Source organism: Calliopsis andreniformis, chromosome 12 (genome assembly GCF_051401765.1).
Source record: "Calliopsis andreniformis isolate RMS-2024a chromosome 12, iyCalAndr_principal, whole genome shotgun sequence".
Taxonomy (NCBI): Eukaryota; Metazoa; Arthropoda; class Insecta; order Hymenoptera; family Andrenidae; genus Calliopsis; species Calliopsis andreniformis.
The window spans coordinates 1,320,433-1,345,168 of NC_135073.1; the positions used below are offsets into that span (position 1 = coordinate 1,320,433).

At 36.7% G+C, this 24,736-nt stretch overlaps 1 protein-coding gene across 2 annotated transcripts in view; it reads right to left on the minus strand.

The window, feature by feature from the left end:
- Positions 1-18,487, minus strand: part of LOC143185641 (pyridoxal phosphate homeostasis protein) — a 37,276-nt gene extending 18,789 nt beyond the window's left edge. Inside the window, exons 1-3 of one of the 2 annotated variants that reach the window (XM_076388811.1) lie at positions 18,199-18,486; positions 18,020-18,101; positions 1,147-1,507 (exon numbers count right to left, since the gene is read on the minus strand). In XM_076388811.1, the coding sequence (XP_076244926.1) occupies positions 1,147-1,507; positions 18,020-18,101; positions 18,199-18,200 (445 nt within the window). In that variant the 5' untranslated portion in view covers positions 18,201-18,486. Of the gene's footprint in view, positions 1-1,146; positions 1,508-18,019 lie in introns of both variants that reach the window. The other variant, XM_076388810.1, reaches the window with a different exon arrangement.
- Between the last annotated feature and the right edge of the window lie 6,249 nt (positions 18,488-24,736).

The following is a 24,736-nucleotide window of genomic DNA, read 5'->3' on the forward strand; positions in this document are numbered from 1 at the left end:
GAGGAGGTGTTAGGATCAATGAAAATTCAAATCACGCGCTATACAGCGCCATGAGCGTGCGAGATATGTGTATGTATGGTGCGGACTATGGGGTCTCTTCTGCTTTCAATGTTACGGAGATTAACCCTTTCGCGGCGGAGCGCTCAGAAATGTATTGCGCTCCAAGCAGCCGGATCCACACTATCGCAGCTCATATTCGTCGTCCATGTATCCATGATCGAGGCAAAATTTATGGATAATTGTATTTGATTATATAAAAAAATCTCTGCACAAGAAACGTGTGCTGCTAGCGTATCGAAAACAAACGACTTAATGGGCATTATTGGGCAGCTACTGATAAAAGCGGACGGCGCCAAAAGGCGCTGTTCGCTCGGAGCGAGCATCTATAGCTGAGCGCCAAAAGGCGCTGTTCGCCGCGAAAGGGTTAAGATGCGAAAAATGTGAAACTGTGTTCGAGTTTTTCAATTTTTCATTACAATATCTTACATTAACTTTTAACTTAATCGTAATAAATATTATGTTTTAATTCCCAAAGTAATTGAGATGTGTAGAAATATTTTTTTCTTTTCCACGTCACATTCCACAATTAAAACAGTAAACAATCCAAGAACATGTATACATTTTGTGCAAAACTTAATAGTGTCCAATATCTATATATGAGAACCAAGATAATCAAAGCCCATTTTTTCGAAATTAAATTATCTATTTACATTTTATTCCTTTTTCAAAAACACGGTATACATACATACAAAAATTGGCTTATTGATATATAACACAAAGTAGCGTCGTATCATCGCGTGACGTTACCAAGGGACGCGTACCTTTCATTACGACGTCAAGTAATCCCGCCTCTCTAGTCACAGTTCCCTACTATAACTTACTCCTACTCCGGGATGATGTAAATTCGCTATGCTGGTAGATACTGTCCTGACAGGTCTGTTATTAAGTCCTGCTAGGCCCAGGCATATCCTTGTTTTTTTAAATGAGTGGAACATATGTAATACAAAATGGATTTTAAATAAAAAGCAATGTGCTTCTAGGCATACGTGCATATAAAATTTTTTCATTGTCGTCGTATCTAAAACCTACCCTTCAGAAATGTTCCATATGTTTAGAAACATCCTCTGTATGATTAATATATTATACCTTGCTCTTTACTGGTATTAACTTGTACCATTACTTTTAATTTTAAATCATCATGCTTCCTAAATTTAGGCCAAGATGTATTGAGTACAGAAGAAATTTTTTCACTGTCAACTGTTTCTATAATATACAAGTTTGGAACACTTAATAATTTGTTCACTTTATTACGTTGCAGGTGTCCAATAAAATGCCAGTGTATATCTTCACATTTTTTCAAAATATCTGGGTGATTTCCCTTTTCTGCTAACTCATTTACGTAATTCTCGCCAAAATGCCTTTGACCAGCTTCATAAGCATCTATAATTAATTCTGGAGGTTTCAATTTACTCACAGCTACTAGACGTGGCTCAAAATATTTATATTCCTATAAAATTGATAATAACAGTCATATTAATATTTTTAGTAATTTAACTCTTTCCGGTCGAAACTCGGGATATTCCCGGTAAGGCTATTTTACTCTTACGGTAGCGCGCCAGAATAATCCCGGTTGATTACAAACAACCCAAAAAAATTTCGATCAGTACAACTAACATGTTCACAGAAAACACGACCGAAAAGAGCTGTACGTGTACAAATTTATAAATACCATAGTTTTAAATACATATAATTTACAATAAATCTTAAGAATAAACACAGATAAAAAGAAGAAAGGAAAAAAGAACATGTCCAGTTAACGTGCCTGTTCTTTAGCACAATATTATAATATTCTTATGTTCTCGCTATACGGGGCGTAACAAGTATACGTTTCAGTATTTTAAGAGGTGGTAGGGTACCTCACTTGGATCACAAAATGTCCTCTAACGTAGTGTCCAATCTGCTTTCCCTTTTGCAGTAATAATGTCTTAACATGTTCGTCGCCTATGGCGATTCGGTTAAGTTTCTCGCCGGGCCCAACTGAAAATCCTATGAACTTCAACAAGAACAGCGTCACCCATATTTGGGTGATGGGGTTCCCACGGAAGCATACCCGTCACCCAGATATGGGTGACGTGGCGACGAACGTGTTAAGGGAATACGATCAGATTTGTTACAGCGATAGCATTACCGACAAAGTTAGACAAAAATATGGGTTTATGCCCTGCGACTTTTCGTCTTTATATGAGGATATTTTAAGCTGAGAATAGGTTTATTCGAAAGAAAAAAGTTCGACGCAATGCAGTCAACTCATGATGTAATGAAATATTGCAGATATTTAGTAATACGAGCGTTACAAAGTAGAGCAAAAATCTACCATTTACAGCCATGAAATTCAAGCATTTTCATGTAATTTAACTGTAAATTGACTGCGCTGCGCTGAACTCTTAAGATTGTAAATCTTTTTGAGATCAGTAAGAGGGTGGGTTTTTGTAAGTAGTAGCGTTATGCGGAAAGGTGTGACGTAACGCGGCGTGAGGTATAGCGTGCCACGCTTCGTGAGTTATGCAGCGTGAGGCGACAGGCTGTCGTTTCTGAGGCGACGTGATCCGTTGTGTGGTGGGCGGCTTCGATTTCCAGTGAATAGGTACTTTGATCGTTTCAGAGATTCAGTAGTAGATAGAATCTGGTGCTAATTTTAAGATTGTTTGTTTTAAGATGAGGTGTTATGAGGGACGTTTTTGAACCTAGTAATAGTAGTGTGGATATAGCGCTTATGAGAAAGCGTAAGTTGGCTAAGGAGCAGCAGCGACGTTATCGTGAACGATAGCGTCTATCGCGGTTGGATTAAGAAGTGGAGATGAGAGTGAAAAGCGACAGCAACTACGGCAACGAGAAAATGATCGATAACGTGAATATTGCCGCCGTAAATGTGTGTTGCAAAACGAAAATGCGGTAGAGGGTAATTTAAAATGATTGAGTTGTTATTTTGGCGATAAAAGTACGGATATTGTGCAGAGAGAACGGATATTGTGGAGATGTTTAAAAGATAGGTTATTATTTGCGGTTACGAAATTACTATATTAGATTTTCAATCTTCCTGTCTCTTGCTTGTAAGCGAAGTCTGTGAATTTTTTCTTTCGAATGAACCCTTTGCTATCTCGAAATCTTCTCACATAAGGATGAAAAGTCGCAGGGCGTAAACCCATACCACAGTATTGCTTTTTGCTGGGTTATCGATAAAACAGAGTAAAAAATGTGACTTTAGTTGGGCTTTTGCGAAACAGGTGGCGCCCAATTACAAAAGCTTATAGGGTTATCGTCGTATCGGCAGCCCTATACTGGTGACCCCGACGTGAGCACGTGCGGGGAAAAACGGCCTACCAGCGTGGCTCGACCGGGTTTTCCCGCAACCTGCAAACTGGGCATCGACGAGCTGAGACGGCCCTTTCAACAACGGACCGGCGTCCGCGGTGAGAAACATCGTCCACGGTGAGAAGCATCGTCCCTGCGAGTCGCCGAGTCTCCCGGATAACCACGAGGGGCTGAGTGGCGTGGGACAGCCAAAGAACAGCCCAGACCATCGGAGGCAACGAGGAACAACGTGGACTACCGACGGCGGCAAAGGACCACCTTCTACCTCAGCGCATCCGCCGTCGTGGCCCAGACACCGTCAGGAGTCATTCTAGAAGGACCGAGGTACAAGGAAATCCGTTTCCGATTGCGCAAGACGCGTCGCATTACACGGCGGCCATTTTGTGTAGGCAACCGTGCCTCGTGGACTTCCCGGATTCTTCCGTGAGGACCCGGCGCTCTGGTTTTACCAGGTAGAGGCATCGTTCCGAACCTCGCGCATTGCGGACGAGCGCACTCGGGCCGACACGATAATTGCCGCGTTAGACTCTGAAATCATAGCGAGTTTTCGCGACCTTGTAACATCACCGAACCTCACAAATCCGTACTCGCAAATAAAAGAGCGAATCTTGGCAACGTATTCCGCGTCATCGGAAAGCCGACTCAGGAAACTGCTGAAGGGTCAAGTTCTGACAGACGGGAAGCCAACTCAGATCTTGATGCGTCTGCGGAACCTGGATGACGAGCGATGCAGCGAGTCAGTCATAAGATCGATATTTCTGGATCAGTTACCGTCGCAGTGCCGAGCAATCCTCGCGGCTTCGAAAATCACCGAACTATCGGAAATCGCGTCATTGGCCGACCAAATCGTCGAGGCAACGAATGTAGGGCCTAATTACGCGGCACCCGTGTCCGGCGCGGCGACCCCACCGACGCTGGAGGCCAAGGTAGACAAGCTCACGGCTGAGCTCACGAAATTAACAACCCAGGTAGAACGTCTTTCGAAAGACGGCAAATACCGCGGGCGTGCGCGGGCGCGAAGCCAGTCGAGACGCGACGACAAGCGAAGTAGCTCTGAAAATCGAGAACTGTGCTGGGCACACAGGAAATTCGGATCCGACGCGCGGATGTGCAAGGGAAACTGTGGCTGGAAGGAAAAAACGGTCGCGGGAAACTGAAAGACCCCTACATCGCGGAGACTGATGCGGGGGAGTGGATATCGCGAAACCGTCTCCACGTGCGCGACCGGCGATCCGGACAACTCTTCCTGGTCGACACCGGCGCGGAAATTTCGTTACTCCCCGTTCCCAACAAAATTGCCCGCGAACCGAACGCGTTTAAATTATATGCCGCGAACAACACGGTAATTAACACGTTCGGCGAAGCGCACCGCGTTTTGGACTTAGCGCTTAGGCGCCCATTGGCGTGGAATTTCTGTATCGCCGACGTGCCGTATCCAATCATCGGCGCAGATTTGCTCAGGCATTACGGCCTCGTGGTGGACCTGGGAAAGCGTCGTCTCACGGACTCCCTGACGAGCGTATGTACACTCGGCGTCCTGAGACCGGCGGCGTTGACCTCGATCCACACCACGAACCCGTCGAGTTGGTACGCTCGAATCCTCGCGGATTTCCCGGAGGCAACCGGTTTAGCTCAGCAGACGCCATTGGAGGCACGCGGTGTCTCGCACCACATATTAACTCGCGGTCCACCGATCGCAGAGCGACCACGACGTTTGCCCCCGGACAAGTTGCGCGCCGCGAAACTTCAGTTTGAACGCTTGACCGCGGCAGGCATATGCAAACCGTCATCCAGTCCTTGGGCAAGCCCCATTCACATGACGAAGAAAAAGAACGGCCAGTGGCGGGTGTGCGGCGACTACCGCCGACTGAATGCCGTCACGGTTCCTGACAAGTACCCCGTGCCGCACGTACACGACTTTTCGGCGAATTTATTCGGGAAAACTATCTTTTCATCCCTTGACCTACACAGCGCGTATCATCAGATCCCGGTCGCTCCCGAGGACGTCCCGAAGACGGCGGTGATCACCCCATTCGGACTTTTCGAGTACCTGGCGATGCCGTTCGTATTGCGGAACGCGGGCCAGACACTCCAGCGTTATATTTACCGGGCTCTCGGAGACCTGGATTTCGCGTTCGTGTACATTGATGACATCCTTATAGCTTCGTCGTCGGCGGAGGAGCATGAGAAACACATTCGAACCGTTCTTGAACGCTTGAAGAATTTCCATTTAAGGATAAACACAGAAAAGTGCAAATTCGGCGTGCCCGAATTAGAATTCCTCGGCTACATAGTAAACCGCGACGGGTTAAAACCGACCCCCGCAAAGGTCGAGGCGATCACAAAATTCCCAAGGCCGCGCACAGTCGCGGAACTCCGGAGATTCCTGGGCATGGCCAACTTTTACAGACGTAGCCAACCCTACGCCGCGGTGGTACAGGCACCATTGAACGCGTATCTAACGAATTCGCGCAAAAATGACAGGACGGAAATCGTGTGGACGCCAGAGTCCGAGGCCGCGTTCGACAAAGTAAAAACCGATCTCGCCGACGCGACGACCTTGGCACACCCTTCCGACGCGGCGGCGACGAGAGTGGTGACCGACGCGTCTGACTTCGCAATGGGTGCAACCCTCGAACAAAGGATCGATGGTGAATGGAAACCCCTTAGCTTTTTCTCGCGTAAGTTCAGTCCCGCGCAGTGCCGTTACAGCGCATACGACCGCGAACTGACCGCGATGTACGAAGCAATCAACTTCTTCAGACATTTCCTCGAAGGCCGTGATTTCGCGATCGCGACGGACCACAAACCATTGACGTACGCTTTCTCACAGCGCTCCGACAAGGCGTCACCACGTCAGGCCCGTCAGCTCACGTACATCGCTCAATTCACTACGCGAATTGAGTACATACCCGGAGATGAGAACACGGTCGCGGACCCACTTTCACGGGTCGAGTCAATCCGTCTTCCTACCGAGTTCAGTCTAGTCGAACTCGCTAGGGAACAAGCGAACGACCTACAGCTCAAAGAGATTCGGGAGTCCGACAAGCCCATTCTCACGTTGAAGCGACTGATGTGGGGACCGGAACACACCCACATATACTGCGAAATGTCCGCGGAATCAATCCGTCCATACATACCCGTGTCGCTGCGTCGACAAGTTTTCGATACCTTCCACAACCTTGCGCATCCGGGCGCCAAGGTCACGGACAGACTAGTCAGGCAGAGATATGTATGGCCTAACATGCACAGAGATGTGGCAAAATGGTGCAAGAACTGCATGCACTGCCAAAAATCAAAGATATCGCGTCATGTGCGAATGTTGCCGGGGCAAATCGTGGCCCCAGACGGACACGTACAGGACATCCTACGAGATGGACTGCCTAACTTTATCACCTGAAATATCTCGCTTATTTTTGATATTATAAAATGTTTGAAATACAAGTTGGATGGTTTCGAGGAATACATAATTTGACATTATCACCTTTTTCATAAGTGAATGTGTAGAGGATATATAAAGGTCGCCAATGTTTGTTTAAATAAAGTCGTAAATTTTTTAATACATTAATTGATCCAACTGATCATCCTCTAGAACAAAAGTATTACCTCATTTATGTCAAAAAACCATTAGCTTAAAAGATATCTACATTCAATAGTTGAAAAAATGGACGTTTAAACATCTAGTAAATTAATGGCTTTTCGATATAAACAGATTAATACTTTTTTTCGTAAAAAATAATTAGATAGATTGATTAATGTATTAATAAACAAAAATTTTTTAATTTTTTGTAGATAAATAATAAAATATTATCAAAAACAATAATTTATCTTTGGTGTATTCTTTAGGCTTGCTTTTCATAATCATAAAAAATGTTTCAGATAACAGTTAAATGATTTCGAAAGAGAACATAATTTCACACGTTGAGTTTCTTTCGTAGGTTAACGCATAGAGGTATTGGTCATGGAGATTTCCATTAGTCTCCAATGCTTTTTATTTAATGGAATCATTATTTTTTAATACATTAGTCACTTCATATAACCAACCTCTACAAAAAAACCATTAATTTACTAGATATTTAAATGTGTAACATGAAGTTTTTAATTGAACTATGAGTCGTGGTCGCAACGGCTCAAGGGATTGTGGTAACGTCAGACTAACGAAGCAAAAGCATCGTTTCGCTAAAGTGCGGATTCCTCTTTTTAGTTTACGTTGAAGGTGCCGACTTCCTCGTAGACTCGAATTCCTTTAGACACGATAAGCTAAAACCAAGCAGTCTCCCTGGCCTTTTAACCAACTGAGCCGAGAATGGTTTATAGCAAAAGGCAAAACTAAACTCGACCAGTAGGCACGGACCTTTCTTTGAACGACAGAATTTTATGATACTACTTACCTGCGATGCAGCGCGTGAAATGCAGTTACAAATGTCAATTTCTTCAATTACTGTAGGTAAATTTCTCCTAAGCTAATGATTTTTCGACATAGATGGATTAATACCTTTTTGTAGAAAATGATCAGCTGGGTCAATTAGTGTAGTAAAAAATATTTAGAATCATTTAAAAACAAATTCGACCTCGATATATTCTCTATACGATCACTTACGAAAAAAGTAATAATATCAAACTATGTATCCTTTACAACCATTTAACTTGTATCTGAAACATTTTTTAATATTATAAAAATAAACGAGATATTCCAAATGATAAAGTTTATATAACTGGATAGTGTAAAAAGTATTTGTACTGCAATCAATTTTAACAAAAACTTTGTAGAACATCATTCATTACAAAAAAATGTCAACGAAAAATTCCACGGGCTCGAAATGGCATATTCCAAAAGTTTCCAAAAATTATTGGTATCTCCGATACTATATAATATTATATGTCAGTATAGCCAAAACTTTAAACGTGTTTATCTCAAAACTACTTCAAAATTGGCGTACAGGATAGTTCTAAAACTATTTAACCGATTTATTTGTTCTTTTGCATGCATCTACATAAATATTTTCCCCATAAATCGAATGACTATTTATAGTCAAATTCTTGTTATAACATAAACATTTTTCATTGAAATTGTTACTTTTTCTTCGAGGTATAGCTGTTTCTTCAAGTTTGCATTATTTTTTTTAAACTAGGTACAACCAATACGTAAGAATATTTATTTTAAAATTTAAAGTTATTTAAAATTTTTTATTTCGACCAAGTACAAACGGCGTGTAATTCATTACATGACATACTATAGAACCTCAACTCTCACATGCCAGATAAATATTAATATCATTCTCAAAAGAAGTATTTATTTTGCTAATTATCTATAATAAAAGCTTCAGCAACGATTTTGATGAGTTTCAAATATGTTATGAAGGGCGTTATATTAAACAAGATTTTCTTTTGAAAAATTTGTGGACGACTTTAATTTTCGAGATATTTGCAAAAAACCATTGCTGCTACTACATTGTATTCTGTTTATATGTGCACTCACCAATCACATTTAGGGAAGTTCAAAATTTCAAAACGTGGACAGGGGGAGGGGCTCTGCATTTCCACCCCAGAAAAGAGCCTAACACAGACCAACTTTGATCCGTCTATCTTTTCCTCTTAGGGGAATGTTAACATGTACGAAAACATTATGGAAAATATGGAATGAACATTTCGTTAAAATTCAACATTGAAATTAGTGAAGTTTAATTTTTTAGTTTACTCGTCATATAAGCTGTCTGCTGGCTGCCACGAACGTGCACCTACAGACTGAATTCACTGCAATAGTAACAATAGTTTTTTGCAAATATCTTGGAAATTAAAGCCGTCCACAAATTTTTTCAAATGAAAAGACTGTTCAAAATAATGCCCTTTATAACATATTAGAAAGTTATCAAAATCGGAGATGCAACCCTTATAACAGTACTTTATTTATCAAGGTTAATAAATAAATAAAACGAACATTTTAAAAAATTTAGTCTCAGGTTAAATGCCTTGCCCATTTTTTAAAATAATTTCATTATGAATTCATGGTATTTCATTTATTCAATGTATGCTATAAATTTTACTATAAAATGTGAAGGATTAAAGGACTTGTTATAAACATAGTAAAACATAACAACAGTATTATGTGAATCGTTTCGAAAAAATTCATTTAAACTCATATAATTGAAAATGATTGATTTATTAAAAACGCTTTCAAATAATTAGAAAAATAGAGATTTTAGGTTTTATGGGAACTGTATAAACTACTAATAATTTAATAAACTAACCTTTTGACACACCTTGTATTTAATTTCGGATTGATATTATAATTGTAATTCTTACCGCTCGCAGTGCTGTATTTTGATTTCATGCACAGCCACTAACGTTGGGTGTGACACGAAAATGGTAATAGGGGTTTTAGAGTCAGAAAGACGTGAGACAAAAAAAGCAATGCATATTCGTCTGTACTTTAAACTTTCCTTATAAGCTGATCACGATTCATGTGTACATGAACTTTTTTCATAACTTCGTATCTAGAATCTACTTAAAAAATTTCCCACATATTTGGAAATACCCTGTATACGTATATTTTCTTAAACAACAGTGCGTCTGTTTACAACTTAACGTTTACAATCACTGCATAAATTTTCCCTTGCCTACAACTGAATATTCTATTTACGTACTGTATAAGCTGACGAACAAAAAAGGAAAATATATTCACAAATGTTCTGATGTTTAAAAATGATTTCGGAAATATATACATTTCTGTTTTTAAATTATAGAATTTAAAAATTTGTCAAAAATTAAATTTTCTAATAGATCATTAGTTTGAATAAAGTACAGATTTAAGGTGCTTAAACATGGACTGTTTCGAATAGCTTGCACACCTTACTTACAAGGGAAAATTACTAATAACATTACAATTATACTTCTAGTCCCGTTCTTCGAGATTACATGGAACGAGACCTCGTTCCGCTAGATGTCACAACGTTCAGAGTTTGCAAAAATCCCGACTCTCCTACTTCCAGCGTCGGGCTATCCTCTTCATTGTATTTCGTTGTGCGTAGAAGTCGCACGTGTACAGAGTTTTGCTTCGTTATATTATTAAAAAATAAGTTTGTTAAGAAGACCAGTAGACCTTCGAACACAGATATGGAAAAGAAGAGGAAGAGGAGCGATGAGGGTAGTGTATTAGACACTATTTTAAAGAAACTGCAGGATGAGAAAGTAAACCGGTAAAGTGAGGTTAAGCACATAGAAGCTCGACCGTTGAAGTGAAGCGCCGGGGTAAAGAATTTACTGAACAATACAGGTAAAGAATTAAAGGATCAGGCTACCAAGCTTACCTTTGAGGAAGATAGAGTGGACCAATTTTTTCCATGAGCTAATCTTCGAGATTAGACATATGAAAAGAAATCCTAATAAACCCACCTTAGAGACGGGTGATGTTAGTGTTCAGTTTCGACACCCAATAGAGTCATATTTTTCGACAGAAGGGGATTCTGAAGAAAATGACAACTTGGACCCTAATGTTGATACTCAGGAGACGCAACAATCGCCTTCAACAAAATCGATCCTAGACCAATTACTGGAGAAGGAAGACTATGACTACTTTGATGGGGACTTACTGGAAGTATTAGGAGCTGACGCTACCGCGTTGTCGGCCCTAGAATCTGAAATACAGCCATCGTTATTAAATCGCTGGGGTACTTGGATTAAATCGGGAATACTAGAGAAATATTTAGAGCCAGTATTAAACAAATACAAAAGGTTTAAGTTTCTCGAAACGCCAAAAATGAATACGGAAATTTTGGCTATCTTAAATGACGGAGCGGTTAGAAAAGACACCTTTTATAAAGAGTCGCAGGACATGATGGGCGCGGCTTTAACATGTCTAGGAGCGGGTATTTCAATGTTACTTGACGACGAGGACATAGATAAATTAACACTCTTACAAAGGCTTTGTGATGCAGGCAAATTGTTAGCACTAGCACACTTCAAACAATTGACCACCAGAAAGTTCTGTGCATCACAGACATTGGATAAGAAGATTAGGGATGTCTTATACTAGACACAGTCCCAGATGAATTTGTATTTGGTAAAGACCTTGGTGAGAAGATAAAAGAGACTAAGACAGTAACTAACAGTTACTGTTGTAAGTTAGTTCAAGATTTGAAGAAGCAGTCACTGTCAAAAAAACCGGTGACAAGGTCAAATCAACCTTAAAGTGGAAGGGTTCGCCGTCAGGTCGACAATTCCCCTGGCAGGCGGGCTACAGGCGAGCACCCCAACTACGACAGAGAGTAAGCTTCAAACCAAGAGAGCTCTACATCAAACATCAAGGGCAGAACAGGGACCGGAGAGCGAAATACAGACGCAATTAGAGGTAGAGAGTTTAGCTTGGAAGGAATTGACTACCGATAAGTTTATACTCAATTGTACCAGAGGTTATAAATTGACCTTCGCGAGGAAGACAGAATTTAGGAAAGAGATGAAGGAAATAAAAAGCTCCTTCCAAGAAATTGAAGATTTAGAGATTGCAATAGGGAATCTAGTTCAGAAAGGGGCTGTAAGGCAATGTCTGTTTGAACAGGATCAGGTGTTACCACCGTACTTTTTAGTTTCAAAGCCGGACGGTTCAAATAGATTTATTATAAATTTAAAATATTTAAACCAATTTATTTCTACAGAACATTTTACATTGGAACACATGAAAGTTGCAACAAGATTGGTGCAACCGGATGGTATATGGCCTCAGTGAATTTAGAGGATGCATATTTAGTGGTATCAGTTCATGAAGAAAGCAGAAAATATTTGAGGTTTAAATTTAGGGCCAGGTACTACGAATTCATATGTTTACCGTTTGGATTATGTGTCAGCCCGTTTATTATTACGAAAGTGATGAAACCAGTTATGAGCTTTCTAAGATCAAAGGGATTAATGTCTGTAATATACTTGAATGATATTTTGATTTTAGCAGAGTCTTTTGATAGCTGCAAAGATAATGTGAATATTACGATGAATTTATTAGAGTCCTTAGGGTTCATTACTAATGAGGAAAAGAGTGTACTAATTCCTAGTAAGAGATGCAAATTTTTAGCTTTTATTATTGATTCCAAAAAATTCTGTGTAGAGTTAACCTTGCAAAAGAGGATAGACCTTGCTAGATTACTAAATTCGTGGTTAGTTAAAGAAGAATGCACAATAAAACAATTTGTCAGACTAATTGGTATTTTAGTTGCGGTGTGCCCAGCAATTCAATATGGCTGGCTGTATACAAAGAGGGTGGAAAGGGAAAAATATATGGAACTGGTTATAATATGATAATATGAACTATACATCGATTATGCCAATTAGAGAGAGAGAGAGTTAAGGAAGATATTACCTGGTGGAGAAGATCGATAGATTTCAGGGTGAATCAAATTAGGAGAGAGAGTTACGATCTCGTCATATACACAGACGCGTCAAAAACTGGTTGGTGTGCAGTATGTGGACAGAAGAAAATTTTTGGCAATTGGGACATATCGGAAAGTCTAATGTACATAAAGTTTTTGGAACTTAAGGCGGTATATTTAGCATTAAAACAACTGTTGGAAGATAAAAATAACTGCAATGTTATGTTGAGAATTGATAATTCCACAGCAATCGCCTACATAAACAGAATGGGAGGCGTTCGTTTTAGAAGTTTTAATGATCTAGCTAGACAAATTTGGCAGTGGGCAGAGAGTAAAAACATTTGGTTAGTGAAAATTAGTTGAAAATTAGTCAAGGAAAATCTCGATAGACACAGAGTGGGAGTTAGCTCCTAGATATTTTGTAAAAATCATTAATCGTTTCGGTTATCCGGACATAGATCTTTTCGCATCTAGGAACAATAAAAAATGTGAACAATTTGTATCATGGTTACCAGAACCATCCATAGTAGCTGTAGATGCATTTACAATTTCGTGGAAAGAATTTTTCTTTTACGCGTCTCCATCTTTCTCAATGGTATTAAGAACACTAAGGAAAATAAAACGTGAAAGAGCCTCGGGAATAGTGGTGGTTCCTGGTTGAACCACACAGCCGTGGTATCCATTGTTTCTTTCCTTGCTAACAGAAGAGCCAATTGTTTTTACATCGATCAGAGAATTATTAATTTCGTGTTATAGGCCACAATCGCACCCGAGAGCTCAACATCTATCCATAATAGCCGCCAAATTATCTAGAGAGCTTTCATAAATAAGGATACGCCGCAAGAGGCATTGGAAATCATGACGACTTCGTTAGCCGATTCTTCAATCAAGCAGTATTTAAGCCCTCTTAGAAAATGAATCAAATTCTGTGAAGATAAGAATATTGAGGCGCCTAGTGCGACTATAAAAGTCGTTTTACAGTTTCTGACAAAGGAATTTAAAGAGGGTGTTTCCTTCGGATCTTTGAACACAGCAAGATCAGCAATTACTCTTATTTCAAGAGATAAGATAGGGGAAGACTCGAACATAAAAAGATTCATGAAAGGGGTGTTTAGACTTAGGCCCACTAGACCAAAATATGAGGCTAGTGGCTTTAGTTTCGGCACATAGGGTACAGATCTTGACGGCCATCCGACTAGAAAATATTTTAGAAACAGAAGAGGGCTAAACATTAGGATATCAGACTTCATAAAGACGTCTAGAGCAGGAAGCTTACAGCCACTTCTAATTATACCCTTTTTTGAAAAAGATTTAAGAATTTGTGCAGCTACCTCTATTACAAAGTATATTGAAGTCACGAAGAATCTAAGGGAAGGAGAAAATTATCTTTTTCTCTCTTTCAAAAGACCCTATAAACGTGTATCGGCCCAGACATTGAGCAGATGGATAAAATCGGTTTTAGGAGAGTGGCATAAATGTATCCATCTTTTCAGCGCACTCGACCAGACACGCCGCTACATCGGCGGCTGCTTCAAAGGGAATAGACCTGGACGTGATTCGTAGAACAGTAGGATAGTCTGAGAGGTTTATGGTCTTCGCGGAATTTTATAATAGACCAATCAAGAAGACTAACACAGAGTGTTCACACTTGATATTAGACCTAGCCGAAGATAGTGATTAAGGAAGAACTGACAAGACTGAAATAGAGACTAAAGATTTGTTTTGTTTTGTTAAAGAAATATTTCAGTTTGATTTTATAAATCATAGATTATATTTTTGTTCTTTGCGAGTAATGAATAAAATTATTTACTGATACGAACTACCTTTTCTTTTCTTCAATGTACACATTTAAAAAAAAAAGACAAAAAAAAGAAAATTGCGAAAACGCTAAATAACTACCATGTAATCTCGAAGAACGGGACGAGAAGTATAATTCTACAGTTAAACGAACTTACCTGTAAGTGAAGTTCGATCGGGATTATACGATAGTCCCGTTCGAGATGATTACATCCCACCCTAAATTATAAAAATCGCTCTTTAATATCCTATCCCAACGTGCTCACAATTTTATCCTCAGCTCTAAAACAATGAAGAGGACAGCCCGACGCTGGAAGTATGAGAGACGGTATATAGGGATTTTTGCAAACTCTGGACGTTGTGACATCTAGCGGAACGAGGTCTACTACCATGTATGTAATCATCTCGAACGGGACTATCGTATAATCCCGGTCGAACTTCACTTACAGGTAAGTTTGTTTAACCGTAGAATTATTATTTAACTTAAATTATTAATTATTAATAAAATAGGCACAGGTAAGTATTAAAAATATGAAAAATATTCGGGGTTTCTTGCCACCCATTTTTATAAAAAATGGCTTTATACATTTCCTCATTGGTTGATGTATTACGGGAACGAGAGGTCAAACATGAAGCGGTGTAATCAGGAGCGAAAGTTAGTTTTAAAATTCGAAAATCGTCACTTCGAATTTTTATCTAATGCTGTTTATTTTATTTCTTTTTTCAAAATTATTTTAATTTTTTTTCTCTTTATTCATTGATTTATAAGTAAATATATAATATTTATGAAATATGAAATACCAAACATAATATTTAATGAAATCCATGTTGTTTTATTAGTTAGCACATCTCTTTATTAATAATAGACGAGACAAAAGCATTATTAAAACAAAATTAGTTCTTCTGTATATTTATATCACAATGATACATGAAAGCAGAAACCGAAAACGATGCAAGTATAAATATGTAATTTATATGCATATGTACACAATATGCAAAATGTTAACAATACAACTCAAGATACGAATGTTTTGGATTCGAAATATTTTGTAATACAATAAGACATGAATAATATAGCATATAAGTACAAATAATGCAATATAGAATATATGTAACTGGTACAACGTAAGCATAATAATGTGCTAACTAATAAAAAACATAGGTTTCTTTAAATATTATGTATCTAGGCATTGATGAATAAAGAGAAAAAAGAAAACATAAAAACGAGTTTGAAAAAAGACAAATAAAAACTTATGAAACGAACGCATTACGCTCCCCGCTACACCACTTCATGTTTAACCTCTCATTCCCTTAATATTGCAAACAATGAGTAAATGTTTAAAGCAATTTCTTATAAAAACAACTCGTGGGAAACTCTGAGTATTTTGCATATTTTTAATGCTCACTAGTACCTATAACCTAACCACGGTTTAGCCCAAAAAGCGGTGGTTCAGTTCGGAATTTTCCCTTGTTAGCCTTATTATCTTCGTTGTTTTTAATGATATAAAAAATATTTCAGAATAAGACTGTTTAGATCAAAGCAACGAATATTATGATTCTTGTTCTCTCGTTCTCACGGTCATTTTTCTCGAGTTTTAAAGGTCATTGGCATCTTTTGTACATTATTTTTAAACAAATGTTCAATATGATTTGTATTGTCTTCAAGGTATTTTCAATATTTATAAAGGAATGCTATTGTAAGCATGTAAAATTCTGTACCTCATATTGATTTTGTACATATCGCCACAAAGAATGTTAAATTTCCCAACTATGTTTCAACAACTCAATGTGCATTACAATATTGCATTATAAGAAACATATTAATATGCAAAAAAAGTTAATGATATTCAAAACATGAAAGACAATGATCTTGAGAGAAAAAGATATCAATATTCAGTGCTTCAAACCAAACAATTTTATACTGAAACATATTTTTGGATTAACGAAGATAACAAAGATATTAAGTTATACAAGATATACGAAACATCCTATACAGGGTGCAACATGTATATGTTTTAATATTTTAAAGGCTATTAAGGAACCCCAAGTGGATTACAAAATATCTCATAATATAGTGTCTGCTTTGCTTTTATTTTACAGTAATAATTCAATAAAGCTAACATGTCTAAATGGTAAAGTAATAGTCAGAGAATTTTGTAATTTTGCAGATACATTAGGGGAGAGTAACCAAAGAAAAACGTCTTAGTATATTTTGTTATATTTCTTATGGTTTAACATTTATAAAGCTTTAAAGATCAAAAATGCTTGTGGAAAAGAATGTACATAAGAAACACAGATGAAATATAGACCAAGACTGGAAACAGTTAGCCGTTCAATATGAACCAGTAACCTGGAAAACAGGAACCATTTTACAATAGGAATCCCCTTGAAGGACTTGTGCCTATGAGAGTCTTACCATATGTTAATGGTCTTCCGAAACAAATACAACCTTCTCAAGCAACTGATTGCTCTAAGTTAATGGATTCTTTCAGTGCATTTTAAGGCATTATTACTGCAAAACAAAACCAGATCAAACACTATGTTATGGGATATTTTATGATTTAATTCGATTACCCTATCACTCATTAAAATATTACAACTTATACATATTACACCTTGTATAGAATATTTTCATTGTACATTGAAGTATTTAAAGAAGAAATAACAAAGCTAAACTACAAATAAATATCTTGACGTGCCTGATTTGTGTTTATTTTTCTTGATAACATGTTAAAGTTTGGCTCATAAACATGTAAAAGATCTAGAATGTTTTATAACTAAAGAAATTATAATGTGTGTATAACACACATTTTTATTAGGAAATGAAAAAATGTTACGACCCATACATTTTGTACCTTCTTCAGTTGAGATTTTATATAGTTTAACCATGAACATCTAAAATATTCATAGCATATATAGCTAATTTGTAATAGTGCTAGATTAAAACATCTAACCATGTTTATTAGCCTGACCTTTTATCATAGATGCAAATATATTGCCTATAAGAATATTTAACATCTTTCAAGATAAAAAAGTATTTTATCAAGCATATGAAAGGTATAATTAATGCAAGTTGACATAATACATGTACAAGTGATATATACCTAAATGCAATTACTTGAAAGAGAACAAATAACAATGAAATAATCTATCGTATTTAAAGATTTAAATGCTCATTTCGAACATACTTAGGGGAATATAGTTTGGTACTATTTCATAAATAATGAAACAATAATATAACTTATTATTATTAGACTAATAAATTAGGGCATATAAAATAAAGATTTATCAAAAAAATTAATTTACTCTTCCTAAATTATTTTTTAGTTTAAACGTCTATATTATGAAAAATCTGACTTTCAGTTATCTTCGTTATAATATAATATTTAATATTTTATATAATATAATATAATATAATATAATATAATATTTATAATTAATATAATATTTATAAATAAAATCTTATTGTACTTAATTAAGAAATATTAACGTACGTCTGGTCTTCGAAGAGAAGCAGCAAGAATTTTATCTTGTACTACTTTCAAATTTGTTGTCACTTCTGCCATTATCACAACCCTGTTCATATGTTTATTAGTGTTACTTAAAAATAATGAATATTTGGAAGTATGTATTATATTATGTTATTTATATCACTTTTCTTTCTAATACTAACATAAATTTGTGCTACACGTGTACCCTTGTATATTCATTCAAGTCATACGACTTATGCAATAAATCTACAGAATGTAAATACTTATTTATCACGATTCAAAGTCAGGAATAGTGAACGAATCCATCACACAGTTTGATAAAATAGATTTTACTCCCTTCCTATATAATTTTTGGTTATCAACTCACTATCTTATCAATAAACTTCTTAAACGCAATAGCAAAATTTGACACGTTCATTGTTATTTATCACATGTATGTACTCACACACTTCACTGATTCATAAACAGTAATCACTGATCTCTACACATATACTCCCGATTTGAGGTTAGGGCTTGCGCAGTAGTTCGCTATTAATGTCGGACTTATTCTAATTACGCACACTTTTAGGTTATTAACGAAGAAATACATTAGAATTTGTCTAAACTATCATTAAAATATATAATGTATAATGAAATAAGAAGTATGAGAATATTTACTAGTCTTACAATTACTAATATACAAAAAAATAAATAAGAAATATAGAATAGGATAGATAGAAAAGGATGAAAAATATATAGCGAAAAAAATAGAAACGAAATGAGATTAGAAAAAGAAAGAATAGTAATAAAGGTGTAGAAACTAGAGGATAAAGTAAGAAAGCAGTGGTGTAGCCACAGGAGCGTTACATTTACGAAAATGTAGAATTGTCAATAAATACAAATAACACGTACGAGCAGTTGATTCATTCTACGCGAAATAGGACAGCTTTTTGGAGTAACATTTTAAATAGCAGTAAATTTTGAATATGTCATTAGCACTAATAAAATAAAAGAAAATGTCCAAAGATCCCAACACATCCAAAATGCACCAACATTTGAAATAGTACTCCAAAATAATCATCGGGTCACTTCATAAGACATTGGATATTTTTTGCAGGGACATCTCACACCTTGTTCAAATTTTAATATATTGTAATCTTTAGTGATGTTGTAACAAGACCTGAGATGTTACTCGAAAATTTCCTACTTTCCCATGGAATGACCCCATCCGATTTCATATGAAATTACCTAATTATAAACAAAAGACTGATCACTTTAATAGCTCGATGTCGGGTTAGTGTTTTCAAGTGTGTATAGAAAAATACTATTAAAAATAAACATAAAATAAATACTTCATCCTATTCTCTTTCAAATTGTTTTGATTGGCGACCCTACACAGTTAATAAGGGTCATTCCACAGGAAATCGGCCACTTTTCAAAATAACATGTTAAATCTTGATCAAATTTAAACATGTGATAAAGGGTTTTTCCAAATTTTACAAATTATACAAATTATAAAATACAAATTTTGATTTTATCTGAACTAATAAATGCAATAGAATCATTTCAGTAAAACGAGAAAACTATTTCATTTTTAAAAAGTTGTTTTTAACTATTTCTTTTTGCAATTATTTTATATTTTACACATATCTGGACAAAAATGGGAATATAACCCCATTTGTCGTCTTTACGGACAACTTTTCAAAAATACGGACACTTTAAAATTTGCCTCAATAAAAATTTGTTGAAATTAACGTTATGTCAAAATTCACGGTTGCATCGCGTGATATTGCTAGTACGCGCAAAAGGGATTCGACCTTGACGAGGCGATGACGACGCGCTGCAACCGTGAATTTGTAAAATTATGAAGAATCCTTTAACACGTTTAAACATCGCTAAATATTACTCCGAAAAATGTTCGATTTCATATGGAATAATCTATAAGCGACGCGATGGTGTCTACTGCTTCATTTCACAGTAATGTATTGTAAAATTAAAATATTGCAATTTTTAAAATGTAAACTTACTGTTGCAAGAAGTCTGCACATGTTGCCCAAATATTCTTCCGTTCGTTATTGATATGAAGAAAGCAATCGCAAAGTAGAGATGACTAAGTCAAGGTTACATAATTTCTGGGGCTCGAAGAGTCTCCAAGTGCAAGTTATAAATCCCAAAATGGCTTCGAATGGATGAAAAGGCCCACGAATACATAGCTAACAAGAGCCCGAGTGGGTGAAATATTTGTTATTTCTATCCAATTAGTAAAATGTCAATATATGTGGTGCAATCAAGTCCTACAATTTAGGAGCAGTCATTTATTGTATAATATAACAAAAGCGAATAAATAAATCTGCAGTAGAGTTTGGCGAGAGGCCTGCAAAGAGCATGGTAGCAAGTTGGAAGAAAAATAAAACTTGCACTCCTGGTTGTGGACTCGCTCCCTGACTTTGCCGGATCTAGCGTGATCCGAGGTCAGTAACTGGGGATTAAGTGCAACAAACGCACACAGCTATCGATCACTTGCTAATAAAATAATTACACTTTTACATTTTCTGATTTATCTTTGTTACTGAAATATGGAAATGGGGAAACACAGTATACACATATGTAGTACTTGAATCTGTGTTGTACGTTCTATGATGTAACTTATCATTTCTGTTGCAACTGCTATTTTGATTGTGTTATTATACAGTGTTGTAATAAAGTGACGTTACCATAATATGTTACATTGTAAGACCTTTCTTAAAAATGAAACAAAAAAAGTAAAAATTTTTAAATAGGAAATAACCGAAACTTGTGCACGTTTATTCCATTTCATTCATAATCGCTGAGCGCGGAATACGCCTAAATACAGCAAAAACAGATAGCGGACCTACGGCAGAGATGGGCATTATTTCGATAAAAAATTATTTAAGTAGTGATATAAATAAAAGATAATTCATTATTCATTATTCGATGGTTCGAATAACCCGAATTATCTTCATTCAAAGTGCTTCGAATAAATGGATTCATTCGATGAATAAAAATACTTTTTTTATTCGAAGTGTTGAATAAGGTTTTCATCTGTATCTTTATTTTAACTCGAAGGTTCATTCAAAGACTTCGAATAACTTTGAGCAGAAAGTGAAATTTTGTTTTGTTTTGTTTGAAATTGAAATTTAAGTTTTACGAACATTCTAAGGATATTTAGTAATTAAAATCGGCAACTGCTTCATAAAGGATTGCCCCTCAGCACGTTTTCTCGGTATTACATTTGACCGCGATTTATCTTTTAAATCTCATATCGACATTATATCAAAAAGATGTTTCAGAGTCCTAAACATTGTTAAATATCATCACATCAGCATCCATGGAACGTGGAATGATTACAAACGACGAAAATTATGTAAATGACAGACGACTAAAGAAATCAAAATTGTATCGAGAAGCAGCAGGAAGCCTTTTGTATCTGTGCCCGATATCACGCCCAGATCACGCTTTGCGGTAAACTACTTGAGCAGATTTAATGACAAGCCTATAAAAAGTCATTGGCAAATGGTCAAACGAATATTCACATACTTAAAAGGGGCCACACACTTTGGAATATTTTTCAGTGGAGACAAGACTCTGATTTCTTATACAGACTTATAAAAAATCATAGGTAAAATTAACTGATATTGCTACTTTTTTTCCCCTTTTAATTCTTTCTCTTTTGTCCAGAGCTGCCAACTACAATGCAAGTTGTGCCATTCCATACACACGTCATATGTATACAAACACTATATTGCATTATCGGTAGCATTCAAAGGTCAGAAAATAAGGTTTGTTATTATTGCCGGGGCATTGTAACGAACAACGATAACGATAACAACCGAAAATCAGAATGAAAAATCTAATAATTGGATATTTACTTCAGTTCACCGTACCAATATTGGCGAAGATTACACTACGCAGAAATGATGCAATGTTTTTGTTTACAAGAAATAGAATAATTGTATATTGCTATACAACGTTGAATTCGCAACAAAAAGCTCTTTATTTATCTGAAATAAAAACATTTTTTGTTAGAAACGGGAGGGGGGTAAAATTGAATTTTGATAAACAATTCATTTTTTCAAAATTCTTTTAAAGCCATCTTATAGGTCTTGAAAAACAGTAAAACTTTTGTATGCAACATTTTTTTATAGCGCTTATACTTTGTGAGCTATAAGCACCGAAGTAAAAAGGGCGACTTGGATTACTGAGGTAGTTTCTCCCTTAAAGGTGCGTATAGACAGCTACTTCATACGGCAAAATTCTTAGGTAGGACCATAGAATAATTGTACAAAATTTCATTAAAATCGAAGATTAACACTCACCGAACTTTCATTGTTAGAACAACCAACTACATTATGTGTGGACAATAAAACTATTATTCATATGTTACAAAATGTGCACAAAGGAAAGATCACAAAAGGGAAGAAAGAGATATCCCAAAGAAGTTCATTCAAGAACATATAAACAAAATTATAAAACTGAAACATGTCATGAGTTCAAATCAATTGGCTGATGTATTGACTAAACCTCTGACTAGAAAAATATAATTAAGGAGGAATGTTGAAGATTGTAACATATTCTGTGACGCGCACTCCCCATTCCCGTGAACTACGAAACTACGATAGTTACCGTCGCGGCCACAAGGCGACCTACACGTGAATCGCGATCTCGTTATAAGATTTGTGGGCCGCCTAACTGATAGGCAGCCACGGTGGTTAGGGAAAGCCGACATTTTTCGAGTTTTCATTTATCAGTCCTTAACTCTGTAGATTTTTGCGGCGTGATTTGACATTCAGTAGTCATAGTCGACAGTATAGATTCAACCTTGAGCAGAATTTATTTCAAATGAGTAATAGCTACGCGCGAACGCTGAAAATTTTATGGTTTTCTTCGAGTATTTTTACGACTTATGATGTGTTTTGTTAACGCTTTTGTGTTGCTGTGCTTATTAATTTGTTTAATCCACAATAGTGCACGTTTAACAATTATTGGACTTTGTGACCAAAGACAATATTAGGCCGCGCGTTTCATGCGCACCAAACTCAACATCAATTATTTATAAGAGGGTTAAATGCCACCGCAGCATTAACCTAACTAACTTACCATGAATCACCAAGTTGACGTCCACTTGGATGTTGCGACTCCGCCCCTATCAACACCATGACCATGACTAAAAGAACCGGGACTGCCTCGATTCTGACTATTTCTGATGTCGGAATCACTACTACTCATCATACAGGCAACACCGGCAAGAAAAGAAAAGCTGAAGACAGAACTTAAATCCCCAGGAGCAGCAATACTATGGACATCGAAGTACAGCCCACTTCAATCACACCAAACATTCCTGTAAAAACGAGGTTTGATTTTCTTAACTCTGAATTCTTCAAAAATGTAAGCGACGAAAACTCCAGTAGCTTTGAAAAGCCAATAAGAACCAAACCTGTCACCCCTCTGATAGTAGATTCTCAAAAGCCTTCTCCGCAGGAACGACCCTCTCCTCTTTTCATTGACGCAGGTGCTCAAAGCGTAATTTCACTGGCAAAGAAGCTAAAAAATTCTATCGGTGACAAATTTACCCTTAAATTTCTTGGCGATCGGGTCAGACTATTACTTCTTTTCGTATCCCATTTATCCTTGGAAATGACTTCAACGCAAAACAACATGGAACAATTGCTCTCATAATTACAACGGTGGTATCTTAGAAACACATTCTGGTAGTGCTTCATATAACCTACTGTATCCACCCCACTCAAATGCATTTTACTACAAACTGTACCCTCTCAATAATTGACTTCTTTCTTACTAACTTTCTTTCTTCGGCTTACGCCGAATTTTGATTCTCTTACAATGCAATAAATGACCTAAGTTTCAATCACAATCCAGTTACATTAATTCAAATTCATAACCAAAATACACCTTCCGCAACATATGCAAGTATAGTTGATTGGGACAAATTCAAATCTAACAAATTCTTTGACAATTACCATTTCTTTCAACGATACAACTAAAATAGACAAGTCAATCCAGCAACTTGGCATATTTCTTGCTAAATGAAAGAAGAAAGCCTCGGCAAATGTACAGGGTGTAAAAAAATTAATGATCACGGCTGAAGGTGGAGACTACACTTCTGGATCGGTGGACATTTGTAAAAAAAACCGTCCGCAAAATTGTTTATAACATTGAAAATTAATGTTAATTTTTTTTATTACGTAATCGTATTCAGATCGTTTAGTAGAGAAAATGTTTGAAAGGAACCATATGCCGGCATTGTTAAAGATTTGGCTTCGTTTTGATTGTGTAGAGTCACACACACAATAGAGAACAAGTATATCTCTTAGTAAGTTTATGTACAATTCCTTATTCCATTAAATTTAACTATAAAAAATTAGGCATCTTATTTAGAATAAATATATTGTTACTTTGGTATACAATTTTTGCAACAATATATCCGTTGTAGATAGCATTTTTGCTTACTAGTTGAAATTATAAAAATGATTAAGTAGGATAGTTTAGTAAGATATTTTGTATAATGTGTGGTATGGTAGATATATTTTCTCGTTTACTGACGTTATCCGCATCAGTGATGAAAACATAATGTGTTTTCTTCATCCACTGCTCGAAAATCGCAGGGGGTACTCCAGAACTAGTGATTTTTCGGGAAGTCGGTATTTCAGAACATGAAACACAAAAGCCCGTTTTATATCTAGTCTATCTTGCATACTCGTC